This window comes from Halichondria panicea, chromosome 16, assembly GCF_963675165.1.
Source record: "Halichondria panicea chromosome 16, odHalPani1.1, whole genome shotgun sequence".
NCBI lineage: Eukaryota > Metazoa > Porifera > Demospongiae > Suberitida > Halichondriidae > Halichondria > Halichondria panicea.
In genome coordinates, this window is record NC_087392.1 from 2,320,643 (window position 1) to 2,344,530 (window position 23,888).

At 43.6% G+C, this 23,888-nt stretch overlaps 4 protein-coding genes across 4 annotated transcripts; 2 read left to right on the forward strand and 2 right to left on the reverse strand.

Annotated features, from left to right (window-relative positions):
- Positions 1–93: 93 nt before the first annotated feature.
- Positions 94–8,414, forward strand: LOC135349633 (ATP-dependent translocase ABCB1-like). Its single transcript, XM_064548178.1, has 15 exons — positions 94–221; positions 353–440; positions 544–1,070; positions 1,254–1,425; positions 1,630–1,754; positions 1,961–2,077; positions 3,213–3,381; positions 3,683–3,793; positions 3,926–4,054; positions 4,187–5,263; positions 5,795–5,956; positions 6,184–6,387; positions 6,535–6,635; positions 6,926–7,643; positions 7,839–8,414. The coding sequence occupies exons 1-15, from the start codon at positions 94–96 to the stop codon at positions 8,235–8,237; spliced, it is 4,227 nt and encodes a 1,408-aa protein (XP_064404248.1). The 3' UTR covers positions 8,238–8,414.
- LOC135349640 (uncharacterized) lies at positions 8,386–16,847 on the reverse strand. The gene is made up of 11 exons (XM_064548186.1): positions 16,409–16,847; positions 15,961–16,080; positions 15,498–15,570; positions 15,060–15,255; positions 12,440–12,626; positions 11,018–11,440; positions 9,225–9,977; positions 8,964–9,032; positions 8,779–8,847; positions 8,659–8,733; positions 8,386–8,586 (listed from the first exon to the last, which is right to left on the reverse strand). The coding sequence occupies exons 1-8, from the start codon at positions 16,516–16,518 to the stop codon at positions 9,026–9,028; spliced, it is 1,869 nt and encodes a 622-aa protein (XP_064404256.1). The 5' UTR covers positions 16,519–16,847; the 3' UTR covers positions 8,386–8,586; positions 8,659–8,733; positions 8,779–8,847; positions 8,964–9,025.
- Positions 16,848–16,906: 59 nt separating this feature from the next.
- Positions 16,907–20,510, forward strand: LOC135349639 (ATP-dependent translocase ABCB1-like). Its single transcript, XM_064548185.1, has 6 exons — positions 16,907–17,360; positions 17,892–18,053; positions 18,281–18,484; positions 18,632–18,732; positions 19,022–19,739; positions 19,935–20,510. The coding sequence occupies exons 1-6, from the start codon at positions 17,046–17,048 to the stop codon at positions 20,331–20,333; spliced, it is 1,899 nt and encodes a 632-aa protein (XP_064404255.1). The 5' UTR covers positions 16,907–17,045; the 3' UTR covers positions 20,334–20,510.
- On the reverse strand, positions 20,482–23,884 carry LOC135349642 (vacuolar protein sorting-associated protein 37A-like). The gene is made up of 13 exons (XM_064548188.1): positions 23,668–23,884; positions 23,539–23,613; positions 23,235–23,322; positions 22,801–22,833; positions 22,707–22,745; positions 22,132–22,347; positions 21,920–21,990; positions 21,570–21,648; positions 21,268–21,384; positions 21,057–21,125; positions 20,872–20,940; positions 20,752–20,826; positions 20,482–20,679 (listed from the first exon to the last, which is right to left on the reverse strand). Exons 1-13 carry the CDS (start codon positions 23,778–23,780, stop codon positions 20,599–20,601), a joined length of 1,125 nt encoding a protein of 374 aa, XP_064404258.1. The 5' UTR covers positions 23,781–23,884; the 3' UTR covers positions 20,482–20,598.
- Between the last annotated feature and the right edge of the window lie 4 nt (positions 23,885–23,888).

The following is a 23,888-nucleotide window of genomic DNA, read 5'->3' on the forward strand; positions in this document are numbered from 1 at the left end:
TTTGAGCAAATGCAGTACATGGAATGCTTGCCAAAGTTTATAATCGTATAAAGTGGTATGAGCTTGTAGTTTTTAGCAAAAAAAGTTAGTGTAATGGATCCCGTGGTCCCCAGAAGCACACTGTCTCCTGCTGGATATCAGGCTAGTGTTGATAGCAAACCCAGGCTATCCTCCCACTCCTACAGACGGGCTATTGGTGGGCCACTAACAGATAAATACAGGTAATCAGTGAGACCTCAAAAGGTTTATTGTGACTGAAACAGGGCTATACCGGATGTGGGCAAGTAATAATTGCCCACAGTCATGTTGACCATTATTAAATTTCAGTAAGTAATTATAACATTTTCTACAGAACAAAGAGTGTGAACAAGGTTAAAGTGAGGCGTCTCAAAATGCCTGACAAAGAAGACAAGCCAAAGACTGTTGGATTCATTAAGCTAGTAAGCTGCACACCATGTACCACTAGGCCTTATCAGTAGATCAGTAGATCTACTGCTAAAAGTGTGCATATTAAATTCTATATAAAGTGGTCCTCCCTTGCAGTTCCGCTATGCCTCATGCCTGGACGTGGTGCTGATGCTGGCTGGACTGGTGGCTGCATGCCTCAGTGGTGCAGCCTTTCCTATTGCAATGAATGTGTTTGGAGACATCACCAACTTGTTTATCAACCACCAATTCTCCCGAGATGTGGTCAGCTCAAATGTCCTCCCGTGTCCCTCGAATCCAAGCATTCTTATCCTAATATCAAATGTGACTGGTGGCGTTGTGAATTGCAGCACTAACTATATTTCTCCCGGCTGCACATTCAACTTGTCTCAGTTCATATCTGGCCAAGTAATGTGTTTAAGTAATGAAGACTTCATTTCAGAGATCAACCTTCAAGTGTACGCATTCATAGGCATTGCTGTCGGATCGTTCCTCTTCTCCTGGATTCATGCATGGTTTTTCCAGATGGCAGCAGAGAGACAGACTCATAGGATCCGTCTCTTGTACTATCGCTCTGTTCTCAAGCAGAACATTGGCTGGTTTGAAGAGAACTCCAGTGGAGAAGTGTCCAACAGACTCTCAAGGTACTGCTATTGTATATACACTCCCATTGAGTTCATGGTACGCTGCTCTGTGTATTTGCTCTTTTGAAGGATAGACATGATTAACGCACTAGTGTGAGCTAGAGCTCGTTAGAAATTGACACTTTCTCCCTCCTTGCGTGCATACACTAAATGCTGATTAAAGTTTGACACCTCTCTTTTCAGTGGACTGGACAAGATCTACAGGGGCATTGGTGATAATGTGTCGCAACTAGTGCAGTGGGTGGCCACATTTTTAGTTGCCCTGGTCGTTGGTCTAGTGCGACAGTGGGAGCTGGCTCTACTCCTCTTTGTGATCATACCGTTTATGGCACTTGCAGGGGCTCTGTTTTCTCGAGTGAGTTACAGCTTTGTCTTTGTTGTTTGGTGTTAGTATGCTTCATGCCCTTGGGTGTTTGGATTGTGCTAGACTGCTACACTGTGCACAATGACCATGGTTGTACATATACACATAATTATGCTTTGTTAATTGTACCTTTATGCAATAATTATATGCGCTAAAATTAATGTGGGCCAAGACTAATTCTTATAATTATAATAGCTTGGAGCCATATTTTCAAGTCGTGAGGAGAAGCTGTATTCAACTGCTGGAGGCATAGCCAGTGAGGTCCTCTCCTCCGTCAAGACTGTCTTTGCCTTCGGGGGACAACAGAGGGAGAGTGACAGGTACCGTAGTACTATACAGTGGGCCTGCGTGCATACTCATCAAGAAGCAACATGCATCACTTTTTGTTAATTGGTGCATTATTGAGGCATCTACCAGGGCTTCGTTGTCTCCTTATTCAGTAATGCTGAAACTTAACAAATTTTGTGTTTGTTCCTGAGGCCCATGGAATGAGTATTACATGGTGTTGTGTTTCTGTCACCTGCAGATATGACCGGAACCTAGCAGCTGCAACCAAGCAAGGGGTGTTCAAAGGTGCCACCGTTGGATTCAGTGTCGGGGTCATCTATTTCCTTATCTTCATTGTCTACTCTGTCTCTTTCTGGCAAGTCAAAGTGTATTATGTTTGTATCCTTTCTCTATACATACCATACCAAACTGAGAAGCACATATGTATTACTATAACTCAGCCTATAGGTCAACAGTTAGCTTCATGCTTTTCCTGCTAACCATAGAGATGATATAAGGAAGCAAAATGTTTGCTGCAATCTATATATATATCAATCTTATATATATATATTTATATCCCGTTACTACGTTGTTGCCAAGTGCAATATGCAGCATAATGCACTGCTGAAAGTCATAATGCACTAACCACAAAACGCCCCTCCGGCATTAGACAATTAAATATTGTATCATGAGAAATAACAAGTATATCAAAGTAAGTCCAGCCATGCAGGAATGTTCAGCACTGCTGGAGTTTCTTCTTTGCAACCATGCAGGTTTTAAAATTGTCCAAGGCTCATTTTGTGGAAGATTCTGTGTTCCTAGACCTAGTCCTCGACTTCGTGATGCATGTCAATTCTGCTTCACCATAGCACTAGAAGCGGCTCTTTTTGCTGGGGCTTGAGCTGTTTTGCAGCAGTGTAGAGGCGAGCTTCTTTGGCTTGGTTGTGATGCCGAGGATAGTGGAGGGCTGTTTCTTCGCAGCAGTTACACTGAGTAGTGGGGTGGGGCTGTTTCTTCGGCAACAATAGTAAGTAGGGTGGGGCTGTTTCTTTGCAGCAGTAGTGGGGTGGGGATGTTTTGCAGTTTTCAGCGTTGGAACTCCAACAATTTTGTGTCAAGCCATTCGTCGGTCATGCCAATCTTATACGCTGCATATACTGGCGTCTAGAAGAGAGAAGAGATGGAGCTGTGTAGAGTTGTCTTTGTCATCTTTTTGTGCAGTTTATATTGTGTTACTAAGACAGTGTTACGTTGCTATGCCCTCGGGATATAAACTAGTTATAACACGTGCACTCGGGATGCATGGCATATATTGCACTCAGCCCTCGGGGCTTACGCCCTCGTGCTTCAGTGCAATAAATATTCCATACATCCCTTGTGCCCGTGTTATAACTATAACATAATAGTATGCATATATGCATGTAGGTGCAACTTATTGGTAGTTATCCATTCATGTACACATAATTATAGTTGTGTGAATACGCTTCTCTGTTTTCTGGCCATCTGTGCAGGTTTGGAGGGTTCCTTGTATCAAGTGGTCGGGGACAAGGTGGTGACGTCATCACAGTGTTCTTTGCCATTCTAGTGGGAGCCTTCCAACTTGGACAGGCTGGACCGAACCTCCTCAACCTCTCCGAATCTAGGGGAGCAGCCGGCGAGATATACAGTACCATTGACAGGGTCAGTTTTGCATCTGTGGTCATGCTCTTCACTGTCACTTTGTTGTAGCCTAGACCAAACTTGTATTAAAAATTTTAGTTGCACACTTTAGTAAATCGTCACCTTCAGGTGCAGATTGTTCAATGTTACACATAATGATTATGTCCACGGCAGATCCCACACACAGATGTGACAAATATTTAAGCCCTGTCCGCATGGTTAGATCAGAACGTACATTCATTAGAACTTTTGTACCTGAAGGGTCACTAACACAATCCACACAGTGTTTTGACAAGATTTTATGACAATGTTAATTGCACAGCCGCTCACAATTGACTCGAGCTCAGAAGAAGGTCTAAAGCCGGATAATATGGAGCACACCATTGAGTTCAAAGATGTCAATTTCTCTTACCCCCATCGACAAAATGTGCAGGTTGGAGGATAGTCTCGTCAATAAAAATTGTTTTGTACATATATGTATACATGTATGCTATGTATACAGTAGATACACATACGCACAACTTGAAATTCCTGCTCCATGCATACGCACACCGCACACCCTCAGGTGCTCAACAACCTGCAGCTGCGTGCTGGTGCAGGTCAGACGGTGGCTCTGGTAGGCCCCAGTGGCTCGGGCAAGAGCACTGTCATTGACCTAATTCAGAGATTCTATGAACTGGGTAGTGTTGGGCAGGTACGTTCTCAGTTTAAACTATTTCCCTCTCTTTATCTCTGCTATGAGCTAGTATATATTATGTATGTTTACGTATGGACTAGCTAATTGTACTAGTCCTCTTGTATCGACAGTATTTTCTTTGCCATGCAGCTCCTGATTGGAGGCTATGACATCAAGGACCTAAACCTCAAGTGGCTACGCAGTCAGATGGGTTTAGTCTCTCAGGAACCCGTTCTCTTTGACACCACCATTGCTGAGAACATTTGCATGGGCAACGATAATGCCACAATGGAGGAGATGCAAGAGGCTGCCAAGAGTGCCAATGCTCACGATTTCATCTCGTCTCTTCCAGACGGCTACAACACACAAGTGGGTGAGGGCGGAGACCAATTGAGTGGGGGACAGAAGCAACGTGTGGCCATTGCTCGAGCTCTCCTCAGAAATCCTAAAATCCTCCTTCTGGACGAAGCCACCTCTGCCCTGGACTCTGAGAGTGAGAAAGTTGTCCAGAATGCTCTCGATAATGCTTGTGCACGTACTGATCGCACAACTATTGTGATTGCTCATCGCCTCTCAACCATTCAAAATGCTGATCTTATCGTGGTTTTAGACAAGGGCCAAGTCACTGAATCTGGTACTCATTCCGAGCTTCTCACCAAGAATGGATTGTACGCTGATCTCGTGAACACCCAGTCCCAAGCTCTACAACTTGAGGTTCCTCGATACAGAGCCAGACCTCTAACTGGACGTAGCCTGAGAAGCAAGTCTTGGAAACAAAAGAGTATCCCTCGTACTCTGCGACGAGCCACAACCTTCACTAGCTCCGTGAAAAACCTCTCTAGGCGATCCTCTAGAATTAGTACACCGTCTAGAGCTAGTAACCGTAGCAGCTCTGCCACAGAACCCACTGAGATGACTGACGTTGGTACATCTGTTGACGTTGTTGCCCCAAGTCCAGTGGAAAGCGATATTGACAAGGATAAGCTCCCTGATGTGTCGTCATGGAAACTGATGAAAAATCTGTCGTGGAGGATTTGGCTGGTGGTGTTCATTGGGATCATGTCCTCCATTTTGAATGGCCTAGTCTTTCCCTCCTTTGCTGTTGTGTTTGGAGAAGTGCTGGGAGTGTTCTCTCTGCCGGCTTCTCAAGTTTTGGACGAAATTCACCCGTGGGGAGCAACGTTTCTCGCTCTGGGCATTGTACTCGCCGTCTCTACATTTGTCAAGGTGAGCAGTAAGCAAGATGGATGCAGGGCGGATCTAGCCAAAAATGTATAGGGGGGTTATAGACAAAAGCGAGCGCGCAAAATGTTTGGCCACGCCCCTTTCACGCCCACTTAATTGAAATTGATATCATGCGTGCACAAAGCAAATCTACTGTCTACTACAGCTAGGTGCCTTGTCATGTATACTAATACATGTGAATGGTATGTTGGTATGTGTGGATGGAAATTATTGTGTATTACTACTTAGTGTGTCCTGGACTTGTACTCATGTCAACAGATACTAATACTTCATCGTTCACAGCTTGTAAGTTAACCATGCACATTGCTCATTTAGCCACAAGCAACACAAGTGTAGGTTGATCTAGTTTTTGTGAGTGTTTGGGGGGTTGCAACCCCTGAAACCCACCCCCTAGATCCGGGCCTGGGATGTGTGTACAGTGTTAGGACCTGAAACTCATGAGCAAATTTTTTCGTGCTATTTTGCCAATAATTTTCACCTCATTCAATCAATCATGACTGCTCTCCCACACAGAACCTATGCTTTAGTATATCGGGTGAGAATTTGACTCGAGTTGTTCGCTCCAAGCTTTTCAAGGCCATTCTTCGTCAGGAAGTTGGCTGGTTCGATGATGAAAGTAACTCAACGGCCGCACTCTCTACAAAGCTTTCCTCCAATGCTGGAGATGTCAGTGGGGTATGTCAGTTTATTCAAGCTAGCCCTAAACCTAGCGATAAGGAATTCCATTGTACATTGTACCTAAAATAAATTTTGGCCCCATATAAAATTGGTCTTACTTCTTTTCTTTTCTGGTGTTGCCTTGTTTAAACAAGTATAACACAGTAGAAGAGTAATTAATGCTCTGTTGGCTCATGTGTTTGCTGTTCTGTGTCTTGAAGGCTGAGTGTGTATGTTTCTTGCAGGCTGCCGGTGTGCGGCTGGGTACTGTGATAGAGATGTCTGTGACACTGTTGGCCTCCATGGCTGTTGCGTTTGGTTACTCCTGGATTACTGCCTTTGTTGTTGTGGGACTCATTCCTATCCTGGCTGTGGGCAGTGTACTGTACTTTTCTTTGGCTGCTGGGCGTAAGAAGTCCTCCAACAAGGGCCTCAAGGAAGCATCAGAGGTGAGTGCTCACCTTCTTAGCCGAGGGGTTGTAGCTATTACTACATTAGGTAGCTAGCTACTCTCACTACCAACTGTAGTTGCAATGTAGCAAACAGTATGTTACAGTCTATAATTATTTCTTGTTACATTGTATTTCTCGGTGCAGATTGCTCTGGAGAGTGTGAAGAACATCCGTGTGGTGGCTGCTTTTGGTCTTGAAGAATCGTTTTATCAAACTTTTGAGAAAGAAGTTCTGGGAACCTACAAGTAAGCGTACATATACATTCAGGAATGCATGAACATGCACTCCTGATACGTTACATATACTTCTTTTTATTTTTATTTCTTGCCTCCACTGATAGGAGAGTATCCTTGTTTGGTAACGTGGTGGTTATCATTGTTATTATTGCATAATCAGGTCTGCACGGGCTTTTCTGAGCCCATGTATGTAATTCACTGCGAATTTTTGGGTTGGGAGGTCATCAAGCCAGGGATGTGCCGATGTGACGTAAAGTGTATGCAACCACATGCTCATTGATGTACACGCACACACACAGATTGTCGGTCTGCCTTAGTGTGCTCTTTGGTGTTGCCTATGCTCTCACCCAATCTCTCGTTTTCTTTGCTTACATTGTCACATTTCGTTTTGGTGCTTACATCGTCATGTTACCTACTGATGACATTCTTTACACTGGTTACGAAAATGTTTTCCGTGTATTTTCTGCCATTGTGTTTGGCTCAATTGCTATTGGAGCAACTGGTTCTTTCGCTCCAGATTACACCAAAGCCAAGGAATCAGCAAAAATTGTGTATGCCATTTTGGATAGGAATCCTGAAATCGACAATTACTCCCAAGATGGATTAAAGCTCGAAGACGTGAAAGGAGATCTCCAATTTGAGAATGTTTTCTTTGCCTACCCTCAGAGGCTCCAAGTGAACGTACTGTCAAGTTTCAGCCTCAAGGTGAAGCAAGGTCAAACTCTCGCTCTGGTGGGGGCAAGTGGAGGAGGCAAGAGTACAGTCATGCAACTCATCGAGAGGTTCTATGACCCGCACGCTGGATGTGCTTCTCTGGATGGCACAAATATCTTGGACATTAATCTCTCCTGGCTCCGCTCTCAGATTGGGATAGTGTCTCAAGAGCCGGTGTTGTTTGACGGAACGGTTGCTGAGAATATCCGATACGGGGCCCTGTTCAGAGAGGTGTCTGATGAGGAGGTGATTGCTGCAGCCAAATCTGCCAACATACACAGCTTCATTGAAACACTGCCAATGGTGAGTAACGTTAACAGGGCCTACCCTGTTTTCTGCTTGTGCTATGGGAGGCAGTGGAGATGGAATGATGGTTGATGTTAAGTACCCCTAACCTCCCGTACATGAATCTCTCAAATCTAACATTCTATATATAGACCCTCGACAAACAAACAACATTATAATACATGGCTGATATAAACTGCGTTTTACGTACAGGGTTACAACACCAGTGTTGGTGGCGAGAGCAACCAGTTGAGTGGTGGACAGAAGCAACGTGTAGCCATTGCTCGAGCTCTCCTCCGAGATCCGAAAATCCTCCTTCTGGATGAGGCCACCTCTGCCCTGGACTCTGAGAGTGAGAGGGTGGTACAAGAAGCTCTCGACAAAGCCAGGGAGGGCAGGACCTGCATAGTCATTGCTCACCGTCTCTCAACCATATATAACTCCGACTGCATTGCTGTACTGAAGAGAGGCAAAGTGGCGGAGTTGGGGACTCATCGGGAGTTGATGGAAAAGAGGGGGCTCTATTATAGGCTGAATGGAGCGAAGGCTACAAGCCAGCCAGAGCAGGAGACAAATAACACCGAGAGTGGCATTTCAATTTTACAAATATAATGTGACATTTTAGATATAGCAATTTTTAGACATGAGTTTACAGTACATTCAAACACATTCAATAGCTTCATAAGCTAGCGTATAAATTTTGAATTTTACCTTATACGTACGTACACGGCAGTGGTTCTAGATCTCCAAATGCCAATAATGATTATGATGACAATTATAATTTTCAAATCAATGACATAAAAAAGTAATGTGCAAATGAGCTGACTATTACGTTATATGCAGCACTTCAGCTAGTATAATAAGCACACACATAATCATACTAGGTATAGTGAGTATCTCTTCGTGAGGACGAGTTAGAATAAGATAGTTTTTCATGCTTTGATTTTCGCTCATGGTGTAGCTGCATGGAGAGACGGAGAGACAGTACAGGTTTACAGTAAAGTCTTAATGCATTTTAATTAAGAGAACTTACCACTCGCTGTTGCTTGTACTTTTGTTTGAACTCTGCAAGAGACAACTTGTTGTCTAGAAAATCTTCTGCAATGACCTGGGAGAAATAATAGAGAAGTATACAGCCTGTCATATTACGTACCTCTGATTCAGTTTCTGCTTCCTGCGTCAGTGTCTTCAATCGAGCCACAATGTTTTTGGACTGGTACCTCTGCAAGTGTGTGTGTGTGTGCGTGTGCGTGTGTGCGTGTGTGTGTGTGTGTGCGTGTGCGTGTGTGCGTGTGTGTGTGTGTGTGCGCATGTACATATAATACGTGATACCATTACCTCAGTAAGCTGTTTTTGTTCTTCTAGCAGTTTCTCATAATCAGTCTTCAGTGCTTGCATCTCTAAGAACTACATGTATATACAACACAAAACGTAAACTTCTAAGAAAATATATAAATATAATTATAGAGTCTCTGCAAAGAGAAGTATTAGATTTATAACCTCTAACAAATAAGTGCTAATGACACCTTACTGTCGAGCACGCACAACACACACACCCACACACACCCACGCACGCCCACACACACACACACACGGTACCTGTTAGCATTGGTAGCCTTGATAAAGACCCTCTCATGATTTGAGAACGACCTGCTCCTCTGAATAGACTCGGCCCTCTCCCTCTCTTCACTGGTACCCTCTGCTCCGGGGGTTATGTCCAGGTCCGCCAGGTTAGAATAGAAATCAGAACCAGAATTACTCGTCATGGTCAGATTCCCAGAACTTGAAGACCGACGCCCGATACTGTCAGAGTTGAGTGGAACAGGAACATCAGGGAACTTCACTTTAGCCCACATGTCATTGTCCACAGCGGACTGTCTGTTAGGCAAATGCTCAACTGAGATTTCTTGATTGAGCGGAATCTCATCATACGATGGTTGGTGTTTTAAGACACTTAGAGGGTGGGCTGAAGGTTTTGCTGTTTTCTTTTCCGCTTTTGATGGCGTTTCTGATGGCTTGGTTATCTTTTTTGTCTTTGTAGCCTCCCCTCTTGATTCTAAATTGGCACTCTCACGCTTTCGTTGAAGATGCTGTTTTAGTATTTGTTTCTGCAGTTCTTCGTGCACAGAGCCAATTTTATCGTCTGTTGGTTTGGGTTTAAACACCGGTTTAGTACGAGGGGTGGGCCGTTGTGGGCGTGGCTTTATGACAGGGGTGTGGTCAGGGGACGATTTGGTTGGTTTGGTTTTGGAAAGCCCCGGACCATCTGTCCCCTCAGTTGCGAGGGTGGTGGGTGTGTCATCGTCTATCTCGGCATAGTCTTCATCAGTGGGTGTTTGAGAGTCCAGGGATCTGGAGTGAACAATTAATACACTGATACACTTTTATCACCGTACAGTATATACATGTAGCCTCCTTCGCAGCCTCTCCTTTTTCTGTTCTTTGTCACAGAAGAAAAAATTGGAGGAACAAAGAAAGAAAGAAGGAAGCAACTAAGAAAAAGGAGAGCCTGCCTTGCTAAGTCGCGTGATCCCCTACTGACGTAGACAAATTTTAACGAGCGTGGGCGAGAGAAAACCTCAATAACTGTCCTCCCACACAGTACTTGGAGCGCATTTACCAGGAACATAATCTGTTATGAACAGTACAGTACAGTGCAGTAGAGTCAGCCTTCGTGAGACCTTTAGTCAGTAGAGGAAGTATGAAAGACTAGAGTAGAGTAGACTATACTGCTGTAATAATTATATCTACTAATCAAGTGGGTCTGTTCTGAACTCAGGAAAAAAAACTGAGCTAAATTTAGATATTAAATTTTAGTCTCTTTAGTCTTTACTAGGTAAGCCCTCGTCTACGATGTCTCCACGCTTGATTCTGGCTTACTATCTACGATGCTAACAGCTTTTATTTAGAGTTTGCAATGCGTAGGCATGCTGTAGCTTTTTGCTCTGTCAGCCTCCGCCCAGCTAGTGATTGCCCACGTTCATTTTCACTCGTCTACCACTCGTCTACCGTCACGCGACTTAGCAAGGTAGGCTCTCCTTTTTCTTAGTCTCTTCCTTCTTTCTTTCTTTGTTCCTCCAATTAGTCCCGTATTTTATCTTATTGAACTATGACAAAGAACAGAAAAAGGAGAGGCTGCGAAGGAGGCTAATATACATGTACATGACGACTGTACATGACGACTGTACATGTACATGAATATAGTGGTATAAAATTAAATGCATGCTCATGCGTTACATCACCATTTTAGAGCTGCATACATATGACACATGTACGTGGCACTCTCATGCAGTCATGATTGCATGCTGTAATCGAAGCCTATTCCACATAATGTACAGTACATGTTATCTATAATTAACACACGTACATGTACAACCATATGAAGGGGTTACCTTGAAGGGGGTATCCTGGGTAGAGGACGATGGACCAACTGGCTGCCGGCTTTACGCTCCCCAGAGGGGGGTGGGGGTCTGGGTGGCTTGACTGTCTTCACAACCCCTAGGTTTGGAGTGGATGGAGACGAGTCAGGAACTCTTCTATCACTTCTATCGAGAAGACTGAAAAGAGAGTCATTCGAAGTAGCTTTGTGTGGCTTTAGGATTTTCTTTGGTGGAGGAGGTGGCTTTTCTTCTGGTTGAGCAATTACTTCATCTCGTTTTGTCTTGTCTTTGACTGATTTTTGGACGACTGTGTATAACTCTGAAGATTGGGGATGTGTGAAATGGTCTATATCGTCGGGGTCCATTTGAGCACTGATTTCACTCTCTGCCCTCTCACGACGAAGTTGGGGGTACTTTATCTTTGGGGACTCCAAACTACATGTACATGACAATTGTATATATAATTGTGTACGATGGTGAGGGAGGCCAGGGCCATATATTAGACTGACTATAGAAGTTAAATCTAGAGTTTTAAATCTAACTAGCATATGTAGTATATCCTATATAGACTTTACATCAGAGGAGGTACATGTATGACTCGATTAGGCTAAAATTAAGGTATTTGGTCACATCAATACATGTAGTCTGGCCACGCCCTCCCCAACTTTGTATTGGGTCGGGTGAACTAGAACAGAACTACCACAAAGCAACAAACACTAATTTTATAGTTTAAAATAATTATAGCATTCAATTATTCTACATGTACATGTATACCGTACTCTACCGAGATTACACCCACCCTAATTGCATGCTACAAAGCAGCTACAGGTGGGATGGGCTTAATTTCGAAAACAGTAGTTTTGTCTCGAAATTAAGCCCACCCAGGTGTTTGCCTCGAAATTAAGCCCACTCATTAAGAAACTATTCTTCTCTGTCTGCGTCTGAGGCCTGCCAGCTTTTGAAATACAATGAATACATCAACATACAACAACGGTGAATGCATGGGTAAAGTAGGTAGGTATAAAAAGTCAAGACTCTGCATCAGAAGGTTGTTCCTTGTCACTGTCAGTGTCTTCAACAGAGATTTAGAGAAGATTGTCCTTGTCTCTCTTATACTTGCTAATAGAATCTAGCTATATCTAATTATTCAGAGCTAACCAGCGTACACAATAAACTGCTAAACCTTTTCTTGAAAACTTGCTCACTGACAAGATGTATCACTTCCTGGTGGGCGTATTTTCGAGGCAAATTAGCCTATGCAGGAACTTTCACCCAAAAGTGGGGGTGGGCGTAATTTTGGACGTGGGCGTAATCTCGGTAGAGTACGGTATATACATGTACGTACAATGTACAAGCAAATAAAAATATATAAAACCCAAAACACGGTCACACCATTGTTCAAATCAAAGCACTCTCACAGATCCACCCACTCACTCCATAAGGTTGGGCGGGTCGTCTCCCGGCATCCCGCTGTCATAGCCTCCTCTGAACGAAGCGTACGAGTTCCTCTTTGCCAACACGTCATCGTCCAACCCAATGTTCCCATTGGTCGCCGTCCCATTGTTGACTGTCAGCTGTTTGCCGTCAAGAAGAGAGGAACGGACATCAGCAAATGGTACATCTGTGTGTGTGGGGGAGAAGGGGGTGGAAACTTTACTATGAAGCATATCGATCTGAATTCATGAGTATTGACACAGGTATGAATATTGCGGTAAGCAGTTGAGAGGATTATTGAGCTACATGTAAGTGCATGAGAGAACAACCCCCCATAGTGAGAGACAACCCCCCATAGTGAGAGACAACCCCCCCCCCATAGTGAGAGACAACCCACCATAATGAGAGACAACCCCCCATAGTGAGAGACAACCCCCCATAGTGAGAGACAACCCCCCATAGTGAGAGAGACCCTCAAATCAAAATCAACTATGAGCAGGCAATGGGATCGACAATATCAATCAATCACAGCGATTAGTGATTAGTGACTCCAGTAACATTTGGTAGTGGTGAAAGCACAATTGCTAGACTTGTAGACTATTAATTTAACGTGAATTTTAGGAGCGTGTAGAGTCATGAATAGCAGAAGTTAATTCATAACACGGTTAAAACATTTAAAAGGGGATACCTCCCACTTTTTTAATTAATATCATGGCTCTGCAAGTAACAAACGAAGTGTTTGGTGTGATACCAGAAGACACCTCAACAAAAGCAATCGAAGCTACATTTGATCATATTCACTATGACGGTGGAGTAGTATCTGCAGTAACAGTGATCAGCAGCCATGAACATATTATTGGCATCGATATACTACGATCTCTGCATTAACAGTTCAAAGGGAAAGTAAATTGGATGGTGAAGGTTTTGGTCACCGAAGATCATGAAGACATAGAAGCAGTTTGTGATACTGCTATTTCATATGTAAAGCGAGTTACCGGTGAAGCACCAGTATATCATGATGGTGGCTTTAATAAACGCAAGAGAAAGCATCATGTGTACGCACTGGTACACCGAAATCTGTACTACGTGGAAAAGACACCATATCCAACCTATTTGAAGAGCAGTGTGAGCGCTTATCTTCGAAAAAATCCACTGTCAGACTTTTATATCGGTATTGCTAGTGGTCGTGATGCTTTCACTGCAATGAAAGCACGTCGCACAGGTGACGACTACAAGGAAATGCACGGCATCAACCGGATGACGGCTGTTTTCAAATCGAAAGATCAAAAAATATGCAAAAAGCGTGAAAAAGAACTTGTTGCAGCGTACAAAACGCACCCAAGGAATTTAAATCGAATAGGCGGAGGTGGGGGAAGAAGTACCAAACAACCATGGAGTTACGTGTACCTCGCCATGCATGTTTGAGATTTGAGACTGACTAGAAACATATAAAGCTAGACTGATAGAAAGACGGACAGTAGACTAGAAACTGTAACATTTTAAGTACATGTACATGTGTACTGTAGCTAAAGATTTCTGTGTACAGATCGAGTTTATATTTTGAATCTAAAAAATTGGTACCTGTACATGTTCAGTACATACACGTACATGTACATGTGAAATGTGTTCCATATGAAGTCTAAGGCGTCCAAGGTAAAGCCACAAGCAAGCTCAAGACTCCTTAAAAAAGTCGACATAACTGTTACAACTTATCCCGATCTTCAACTATTGATCCACGAGCATAACGTTGGATAAAGGTTGCTGCGTTTAGAATGCCTAAATAATTCGTCCTTACGATACATTGTCTAGACCAAGCTTCAATACAATGGCAAGTTTTACTTTGAGGAAACGTTTTTGGGCTATGGACCTTCTTACATGAGTTTGAAGAACAATAACAGCAGATCGCTTTCGTAAGTAATCATTTCGTACAATACACATTCGAGCTGAGGCTTGCAGAATGCAAGTAGCTTTGCGAATTTGCTGGTAACGTGCTTGAGATATCATAGATCGAACGTGTGCCTGAACACGTACCACAGTTTCCACTGTCTTTATATAAACGCTTCGCTCTTGCCTCATAAGCAAAATAGACCTCCATTTTCGCTGCAGCAATGTCGTACAAACACTGACACGTGCAAACAGTTTTCTCAGGTGAAACATTTTCCAACTAGGTCGTTAAAATTTCGTGGAGGTCAGCCTGCCCATGAAAATAACGAATATTTTACCCCACGAAAATTACCTGCTATACGGTACATGCATGCACAACTGTATACCCTCAAGCTTGTAACTCTCCCACTAATGTACTGCATGTACATGTACGTATGATAAACTGTTGTTTACAGTCTTGTACATGTATGTAGAAGCATAAACATGTGCATGTACATTGTATGTGCATGTGCATGTAATTGCCTAGCAACAAAGTATGAAGGGTGGGTGGTATCATGCAGTGGTGTGAGGCCCGGGTGACTACTTAATTTTGATGCACTAATAAGGATCGTGGTTACTCAATATTAGGAGTCCTTTGTTGTGGCAAACTATAATAATTTACTGATATTGAGTAACCACGATTCCGGGAGTATTACTGTACTGTCCAGACAGTTAAAACATTGACCCACTCACGTACCATCAGGATACTGGTCCTCTGCATTGTCGAAGATGAGCTCCACCCGGGTACTATCATCAAATCTCTTGTCTTTGAAAGCATCGTCCAGATCTGCCTTGCTGTACACCATCCGGAGGTTCTCTCCCACCACTGCCGAGTGGAACTGACAGCGAAAGATTATCTCCATTCCGTGGGACTTTTTGTGGAAGCATTTGATCTGAGTGTGCGTGTGTAGTGGTGGGGGAGGTTATGACAAGTGTGACAGCTGTATGGGTGTGCTTCATAATTACATGGTACATGTACATGCATACACGTACACTAACCTACATGTACATGTACGCAAAATGTGTACAAAATGTAGGAACAATTAATAATCAAGGGATGTCAATACAGTACTCCTGACCTACCTACATGTATGTAGCTACATTGTACGTACATGTACATTGTACAGTTACTCACCAAGACTTCTCCTTTTAGACTCAGTCCTCCGTATATGGATATCTTCACTCTCTCCTTGTCCGCCTGGCAAAGACTGTGTGTGTGTGTGTGTGTGTGTGTGTGTGTGTGTGTGTGTGTGTGTGTGTGGGGGGGGGGGGTGAACGGTTAGTTATCGTGGGGCTACAAGTACAGTGGAGCCCGCCACTTTGCAAAAATAAAATCTGCAAAACCTAAAATAGTAATGGTAATGACACACGGTCGGTCCTTGCCAGAATGCAATAGTTAGATCGCAAAAGGTTAACATTTCTGCTGATTTGGTCCATTTGCAAAGGTTTCAAAAACCCGCAAAATATTCTAGTAATACGGTGGGATATATTGATGCACAAAGTAGGCCACAAAACTCACATACATGACATGTATGACAGAGTGAAATAATTGAGCAAAAATGAGTATCAACCCTCCACCCACCCCAACGCCCACTCACTATAGTCCAGAGGTGTAAACGAGGTCCATGTTGTCGTAGATCTTGAGGAACGGTCGAAACCCTCCCTTGCCGTCAAAGTTGGGTATACCGTGGATGATGAGATGCTGGAGGGTCACGGGCCTGTGGAACAATGTGCGTACATGTACATGTAGGCTGTAATACTTAGTATGTGTATGTGTTGTGTAGAGTGTATCAAGACTAGATATGAGTATACATACATGCATATTCAAGGATACATGTACATTGTAGCTAGTATTCTTGCCACTTTTGTATAGATGCAGTACAGTAATTGAAGGATATCTACGATGTATACAGCACAGTTATAGTAACATGTATACAAATGTAGGTACTGTTCCTGTACAAACGTAATTAATTATCCTGATCAAAACATTTTTGAAGAAATAGCGATAACGTCCTAAGCATAGACGGATATAATCCACAGACTCACGGTGATTGGAGGTCGATCTTCCCGGCTAGTAGGTCAGCAAAGTAGTGAACGTACTTCCTCTGGGAGGGTTGGGTCACGCCCCCACACTTGCTATCGTAGAACCTCTTCATGGCGAACCGATCCAGGACAGAAGCAACGTGTGGCCATTGCTCGAGCTCTCCTCAGAAATCCTAAAATCCTCCTTCTGGACGAAGCCACCTCTGCCCTGGACTCTGAGAGTGAGAAAGTTGTCCAGAATGCTCTCGATAATGCTTGTGCACGTACTGATCGCACAACTATTGTGATTGCTCATCGCCTCTCAACCATTCAAAATGCTGATCTTATCGTGGTTTTAGACAAGGGCCAAGTCACTGAATCTGGTACTCATTCCGAGCTTCTCACCAAGAATGGATTGTACGCTGATCTCGTGAACACCCAGTCCCAAGCTCTACAACTTGAGGTTCCTCGATACAGAGCCAGACCTCTAACTGGATGTAGCCTGAGAAGCAAGTCTTGGAAACAAAAGAGTATCCCTCGTACTCTGCGACGAGCCACAACCTTCACTAGCTCCGTGAAAAACCTCTCTAGGCGATCCTCTAGAATTAGTACACCGTCTAGAGCTAGTAACCGTAGCAGCTCTGCCACAGAACCCACTGAGATGACTGACGTTGGTACATCTGTTGACGTTGTTGCCCCAAGTCCAGTGGAAAGCGATATTGACAAGGATAAGCTCCCTGATGTGTCGTCATGGAAACTGATGAAAAATCTGTCGTGGAGGATTTGGCTGGTGGTGTTCATTGGGATCATGTCCTCCATTTTGAATGGCCTAGTCTTTCCCTCCTTTGCTGTTGTGTTTGGAGAAGTGCTGGGAGTGTTCTCTCTGCCGGCTTCTCAAGTTTTGGACGAAATTCACCCGTGGGGAGCAACGTTTCTCGCTCTGGGCATTGTACTCGCCGTCTCTACATTTGTCAAGGTGAGCAGTAAGCAAGATGGATGCAGGGCGGATCTAGCCAAAAATGTATAGGGGGTTATAGACAAAAGCGAGCGCGCAAAATGTTTGGCCACGCCCCTTTCATGCCCACTTAATTGAAATTGATATCATGCGTGCACAAAGCAAATCTACTGTCTACTACAGCTAGGTGCCTTGTCATGTATACTAATACATGTGAATGGTATGTTGGTATGTGTGGATGGAAATTATTGTGTATTACTACTTAGTGTGTCCTGGACTTGTACTCATGTCAACAGATACTAATACTTCATCGTTCACAGCTTGTAAGTTAACCATGCACATTGCTCATTTAGCCACAAGCAACACAAGTGTAGGTTGATCTAGTTTTTGTGAGTGTTTGGGGGGTTGCAACCCCTGAAACCCACCCCCTAGATCCGGGCCTGGGATGTGTGTACAGTGTTAGGACCTGAAACTCATGAGCAAATTTTTTCGTGCTATTTTTGCCAATAATTTTCACCTCATTCAATCAATCATGACTGCTCTCCCACACAGAACCTATGCTTTAGTATATCGGGTGAGAATTTGACTCGAGTTGTTCGCTCCAAGCTTTTCAAGGCCATTCTTCGTCAGGAAGTTGGCTGGTTCGATGATGAAAGTAACTCAACGGCCGCACTCTCTACAAAGCTTTCCTCCAATGCTGGAGATGTCAGTGGGGTATGTCAGTTTATTCAAGCTAGCCCTAAACCTAGCGATAAGGAATTCCATTGTACATTGTACCTAAAATAAATTTCGGCCCCATATAAAATTGGTCTTACTTCTTTTCTTTTCTGGTGTTGCCTTGTTTAAACAAGTATAACACAGTAGAAGAGTAATTAATGCTCTGTTGGCTCATGTGTTTGCTGTTCTGTGTCTTGAAGGCTGAGTGTGTATGTTTCTTGCAGGCTGCCGGTGTGCGGCTGGGTACTGTGATAGAGATGTCTGTGACACTGTTGGCCTCCATGGCTGTTGCGTTTGGTTACTCCTGGATTACTGCCTTTGTTGTTGTGGGACTCATTCCTATCCTGGCTGTGGGCAGTGTACTGTACTTTTCTTTGGCTGCTGGGCGTAAGAAGTCCTCCAACAAGGGCCTCAAGGAAGCATCAGAGGTGAGTGCTCACCTTCTTAGCCGAGGGGTTGTAGCTATTACTACATTAGGTAGCTAGCTACTCTCACTACCAACTGTAGTTGCAATGTAGCAAACAGTATGTTACAGTCTATAATTATTTCTTGTTACATTGTATTTCTCGGTGCAGATTGCTCTGGAGAGTGTGAAGAACATCCGTGTGGTGGCTGCTTTTGGTCTTGAAGAATCGTTTTATCAAACTTTTGAGAAAGAAGTTCTGGGAACCTACAAGTAAGCGTACATATACATTCAGGAATGCATGAACATGCACTCCTGATACGTTACATATACTTCTTTTTATTTTTATTTCTTGCCTCCACTGATAGGAGAGTATCCTTGTTTGGTAACGTGGTGGTTATCATTGTTATTATTGCATAATCAGGTCTGCACGGGCTTTTCTGAGCCCATGTATGTAATTCACTGCGAATTTTTGGGTTGGGAGGTCATCAAGCCAGGATGTGCCGATGTGACGTAAAGTGTATGCAACCACATGCTCATTGATGTACACGCACACACACAGATTGTCGGTCTGCCTTAGTGTGCTCTTTGGTGTTGCCTATGCTCTCACCCAATCTCTCGTTTTCTTTGCTTACATTGTCACGTTTCGTTTTGGTGCTTACATCGTCATGTTACCTACTGACGACATTCTCTACACTGGTTACGAAAACGTTTTCCGTGTATTTTCTGCCATTGTGTTTGGCTCAATTGCTATTGGAGCAACTGGTTCTTTCGCTCCAGATTACACCAAAGCCAAGGAATCAGCAAAAATTGTGTACGCCATTTTGGATAGGAATCCTGAAATCGACAATTACTCCCAAGATGGATTAAAGCTCGAAGATGTGAAAGGAGATCTCCAATTTGAGAATGTTTTCTTTGCCTACCCTCAGAGGCTCCAAGTGAACGTACTGTCAAGTTTCAGCCTCAAGGTGAAGCAAGGTCAAACTCTCGCTCTGGTGGGGGCAAGTGGAGGAGGCAAGAGTACAGTCATGCAACTCATCGAGAGGTTCTATGACCCGCACGCTGGATGTGCTTCTCTGGATGGCACAAATATCTTGGACATTAATCTCTCCTGGCTCCGCTCTCAGATTGGGATAGTGTCTCAAGAGCCGGTGTTGTTTGACGGAACGGTTGCTGAGAATATCCGATACGGGGCCCTGTTCAGAGAGGTGTCTGATGAGGAGGTGATTGCTGCAGCCAAATCTGCCAACATACACAGCTTCATTGAAACACTGCCAATGGTGAGTAACGTTAACAGGGCCTACCCTGTTTTCTGCTTGTGCTATGGGAGGCAGTGGAGATGGAATGATGGTTGATGTTAAGTACCCCTAACCTCCCGTACATGAATCTCTCAAATCTAACATTCTATATATAGACCCTCGACAAACAAACAACATTATAATACATGGCTGATATAAACTGCGTTTTACGTACAGGGTTACAACACCAGTGTTGGTGGCGAGAGCAACCAGTTGAGTGGTGGACAGAAGCAACGTGTAGCCATTGCTCGAGCTCTCCTCCGAGATCCGAAAATCCTCCTTCTGGATGAGGCCACCTCTGCCCTGGACTCTGAGAGTGAGAGGGTGGTACAAGAAGCTCTCGACAAAGCCAGGGAGGGCAGGACCTGCATAGTCATTGCTCACCGTCTCTCAACCATATATAACTCCGACTGCATTGCTGTACTGAAGAGAGGCAAAGTGGCGGAGTTGGGGACTCATCGGGAGTTGATGGAAAAGAGGGGGCTCTATTATAGGCTGAATGGAGCGAAGGCTACAAGCCAGCCAGAGCAGGAGACAAATAACACCGAGAGTGGCATTTCAATTTTACAAATATAATGTGACATTTTAGATATAGCAATTTTTAGACATGAGTTTACAGTACATTCAAACACATTCAATAGCTTCATAAGCTAGCGTATAAATTTTGAATTTTACCTTATACGTACGTACACGGCAGTGGTTCTAGATCTCCAAATGCCACTAATGATTATGATGACAATTATAATTTTCAAATCAATGACATAAAAAAGTAATGTGCAAATGAGCTGACTATTACGTTATATGCAGCACTTCAGCTAGTATAAGCACACACATAATCATACTAGGTATAGTGAGTATCTCTTCGTGAGGACGAGTTAGAATAAGATAGTTTTTCATGCTTTGATTTTCGCTCATGGTGTAGCTGCATGGAGAGACGGAGAGACAGTACAGGTTTACAGTAAAGTCTTAATGCATTTTAATTAAGAGAACTTACCACTCGCTGTTGCTTGTACTTTTGTTTGAACTCTGCAAGAGACAACTTGTTGTCTAGAAAATCTTCTGCAATGACCTGGGAGAAATAATAGAGAAGTATACAGCCTGTCATATTACGTACCTCTGATTCAGTTTCTGCTTCCTGCGTCAGTGTCTTCAATCGAGCCACAATGTTTTTGGACTGGTACCTCTGCAAGTGTGTGTGTGTGTGCGTGTGCGTGTGTGCGTGTGTGTGTGTGTGTGCGTGTGCGTGTGTGCGTGTGTGTGTGTGTGTGCGCATGTACATATAATACGTGATACCATTACCTCAGTAAGCTGTTTTTGTTCTTCTAGCAGTTTCTCATAATCAGTCTTCAGTGCTTGCATCTCTAAGAACTACATGTATATACAACACAAAACGTAAACTTCTAAGAAAGCCCATTATCACATACAAACAAGTTTCAATGTAATCACGTGCACATTCTATGGAACATATTGCTAATACATGTACATGTACATGTACAACCCATACATGTACCTTTTCCTGAAGCTGTGTCCATGATTCCTGCATGTCGGGCTCAACTCTCAGGTTGAGACCAGCCTGCCCTTCATTGTCAGCCAATAACTGGTCTCTGTCGCTGTGCACTTTTCGGATCTGCGTAGCAGGTTGAAACAAGTTCGTAAGTAAACTCCCATCGGACATATAAATTGACACTAGCACAATGACAATGTACTATGAGTATGTACATATCTATACACTGTACACGACATTATACATGTAACAAGGCAAACAAAAATGGTGGACACACAAGTGCATGTGTTCGTGTGCTAAGCACTTACCACATCCATCTTTGTGACGTACTGCTCGACTAGGACCGGCCCTTCTTCCTCATTGAGGTATCTATTCAGCTCCTCAGTACTGCACACACACGACAAGGCAATCAACTTTACACACCTCATTCAGCACACACAATCAAGCGTACAATGGATCCGATGTAAACAAAAACTATGGATACAGTCTTCATATAATACAACCCTTTTCACCTCATTTGAAACATTCAAAACAAAATGTCACTCCAATTGACGTACAGAGTGTGCTACAGTAGTGGTTGACTTATGATAAGGTTTTCATTTAAAGTGAAGTAAAAAGGGATGTGTAAACAAACACACAACAGAAACAATGAATTCACCTCATTTGGCCAATGTCCTCTAATTTATCTTGGAGAGAGGGGGGCACGTAGCGACTCCTGGCAGGGACAGCCTGAGGGTGAGATAATAACACACACGATATCAACACATGTACAACACATTCCAAGCCTGAGGGGATAGTAACACACACAATATCAACACGTGTAGAACACATTCCACGTCAAGGGTACACTGTACAAAGATCAGTACTCACAACAGAGGGTGGTGGGGCTGGTCTCCTGGTTCCCCCATGCTCCCATTCGTCACTGGTCACCGTGTGAGGTACAGAGCTGTACATGAACGTTGTGTGAGGTGCACTCGAGGGGGGAGGAAATAGAGGGACATAAAACATGCTGGAGCCGGCCTGCACTGGAGTGGGGTGTGACATGGGGAGGAGCTCAGGAGGGTGCTCTGTAAACTCCTTAACAATCTGCAAGAAAGTGTGGCATCGCACGATAATTATGTGCTTTGTGGTCGTGTATACCGTATAGCGGGAAATTTTCGCGGGTGCAAATTTTCGCTATTTGGCTCCCAGAGAAATTTTCACGGTTTTAATTTTCGTGTCAATGCCAATAAACCACACCCACCAATAGGTTTTGCACCTGCGTATACCGGTGCGTGGGAGTTTATCCCAGTTTTAATTTTCGCGTTGACTACTCTGCCCTCGAAAAACGCGAAAATTTGCACCCCACGAAAATTTCCCGCTATACGGTATTTGTATGTATAATTATAGAGAACCCAATTTAAAAAAGCCACACTGGCATCACTGCAATACTAAGAATGGCTTACTTGTTGAATGGCTTTGCCCAGGTTTGAGTGAATTGAAAACTGCGAAGGAACAAAGCATAGCTACTAACAACACGTTATCAGCAAAAATACTCACATTCTTGATGGCCGGACTCCCATCCACCATCATCTGCACACAGACAAATCAACAAGCCATGAAAATACAGCAGAATCTCACAAACATCTACACTACATGTATCACACGTGCTTGAAGGACACTGTCATCAATTGCATAGTATTAGACCAGAAGAGGATTGTCAGGGTCAAAAAGGTCTTAATGCTTCCGGATGACTTCAATTGAATTCCACTCAGCTAGCTCCACGTGAATTGGAGATACGTGGAATTCAATTAAAGTCCTCCGGAAGTAGCTTTATGATTGACCCTGACGACCTCTGGTATTAGACTAGACAGTTGAGTTTTAGTATTTTTCTCTACGCATGAGCACATGTGATATAGTAGAGTTATACACATGATGAAATGCCTGACTCTATAGACACTAACAAAGGAAGTAATATGTGTACACTGACGTACATGCTCATTGATCCAGGGATGTCTCATTGGAGGGTACACTGTCACGATCGGGGCATGATCAGTCAGAGGAAAGCTCTGAGGCAGCTTACTGCATAATAAACATTACTAATTCATACTTTAGTGTACAACGCATACGTCACTCCAGTGCCAATGTGTAGGTGGTCTGCTAAGATCATGAGGCTTACACGGCAGCGGATGTGGAAACGCTCTAAAATTTATAACTTGTCCTTTACTAACCCAAACCACTCCCTTCCACACCTACATCCGGTGCCCCATAAATATTACTCAGCACCTTGTCACTTACATATCCAGAGTTATGGTCAGACTGTTCACGGTCAGGTCGACCCGATACAACTCATCTCTGCTCACCTCCACCGCACTACAGTGAAGATAGTCTAGTCACAGTTTATGTTTATATTATAATTATACTCACTTTGGAATGTGCTCCCTCAGACACTCTATCTGCTTGTGCTTTTGTTTCTGAACAGAACTGACTGCTGGTACGTTGCTGGCTGTGCTAGAGCGACTACCAAACCATGAACTCATGTCACTATGTTACAGTACAGTAGAGATGCTACAGTGAACTGATGAATAAAAGGAGATGGTGCCTACACAGCATAAGTTTTATTTTCAAAATTACTTTTCTGTAAATTA

Coding starts and splice junctions, on each gene's coding strand:
- LOC135349640 (XM_064548186.1), bottom strand. CDS start 16,518: ATGAAGAGGTTCTACGATAGCAAGTGTGGGGGCGTGACCCAACCCTCC. Junction 16,081..16,408: donor AAGATCGACCTCCAATCACC/GTGAGTCTGTGG, acceptor ATTGTTCCACAG/GCCCGTGACCCTCCAGCATC. Junction 15,571..15,960: donor GTTTACACCTCTGGACTATA/GTGAGTGGGCGT, acceptor ACACACACACAG/TCTTTGCCAGGCGGACAAGG.
- LOC135349633 (XM_064548178.1), top strand. CDS start 94: ATGGATCCCGTGGTCCCCAGAAGCACACTGTCTCCTGCTGGATATCAG. Junction 3,794..3,925: donor CCCATCGACAAAATGTGCAG/GTTGGAGGATAG, acceptor GCACACCCTCAG/GTGCTCAACAACCTGCAGCT. Junction 5,264..5,794: donor CCGTCTCTACATTTGTCAAG/GTGAGCAGTAAG, acceptor TCTCCCACACAG/AACCTATGCTTTAGTATATC.
- LOC135349639 (XM_064548185.1), top strand. CDS start 17,046: ATGACTGACGTTGGTACATCTGTTGACGTTGTTGCCCCAAGTCCAGTG. Junction 17,361..17,891: donor CCGTCTCTACATTTGTCAAG/GTGAGCAGTAAG, acceptor TCTCCCACACAG/AACCTATGCTTTAGTATATC. Junction 19,740..19,934: donor TCATTGAAACACTGCCAATG/GTGAGTAACGTT, acceptor TTTTACGTACAG/GGTTACAACACCAGTGTTGG.
- LOC135349642 (XM_064548188.1), bottom strand. CDS start 23,780: ATGAGTTCATGGTTTGGTAGTCGCTCTAGCACAGCCAGCAACGTACCA. Junction 22,348..22,706: donor TGGGCAAAGCCATTCAACAA/GTAAGCCATTCT, acceptor ACTTTCTTGCAG/ATTGTTAAGGAGTTTACAGA. Junction 20,680..20,751: donor AGTACAAGCAACAGCGAGTG/GTAAGTTCTCTT, acceptor CTCTCCATGCAG/CTACACCATGAGCGAAAATC.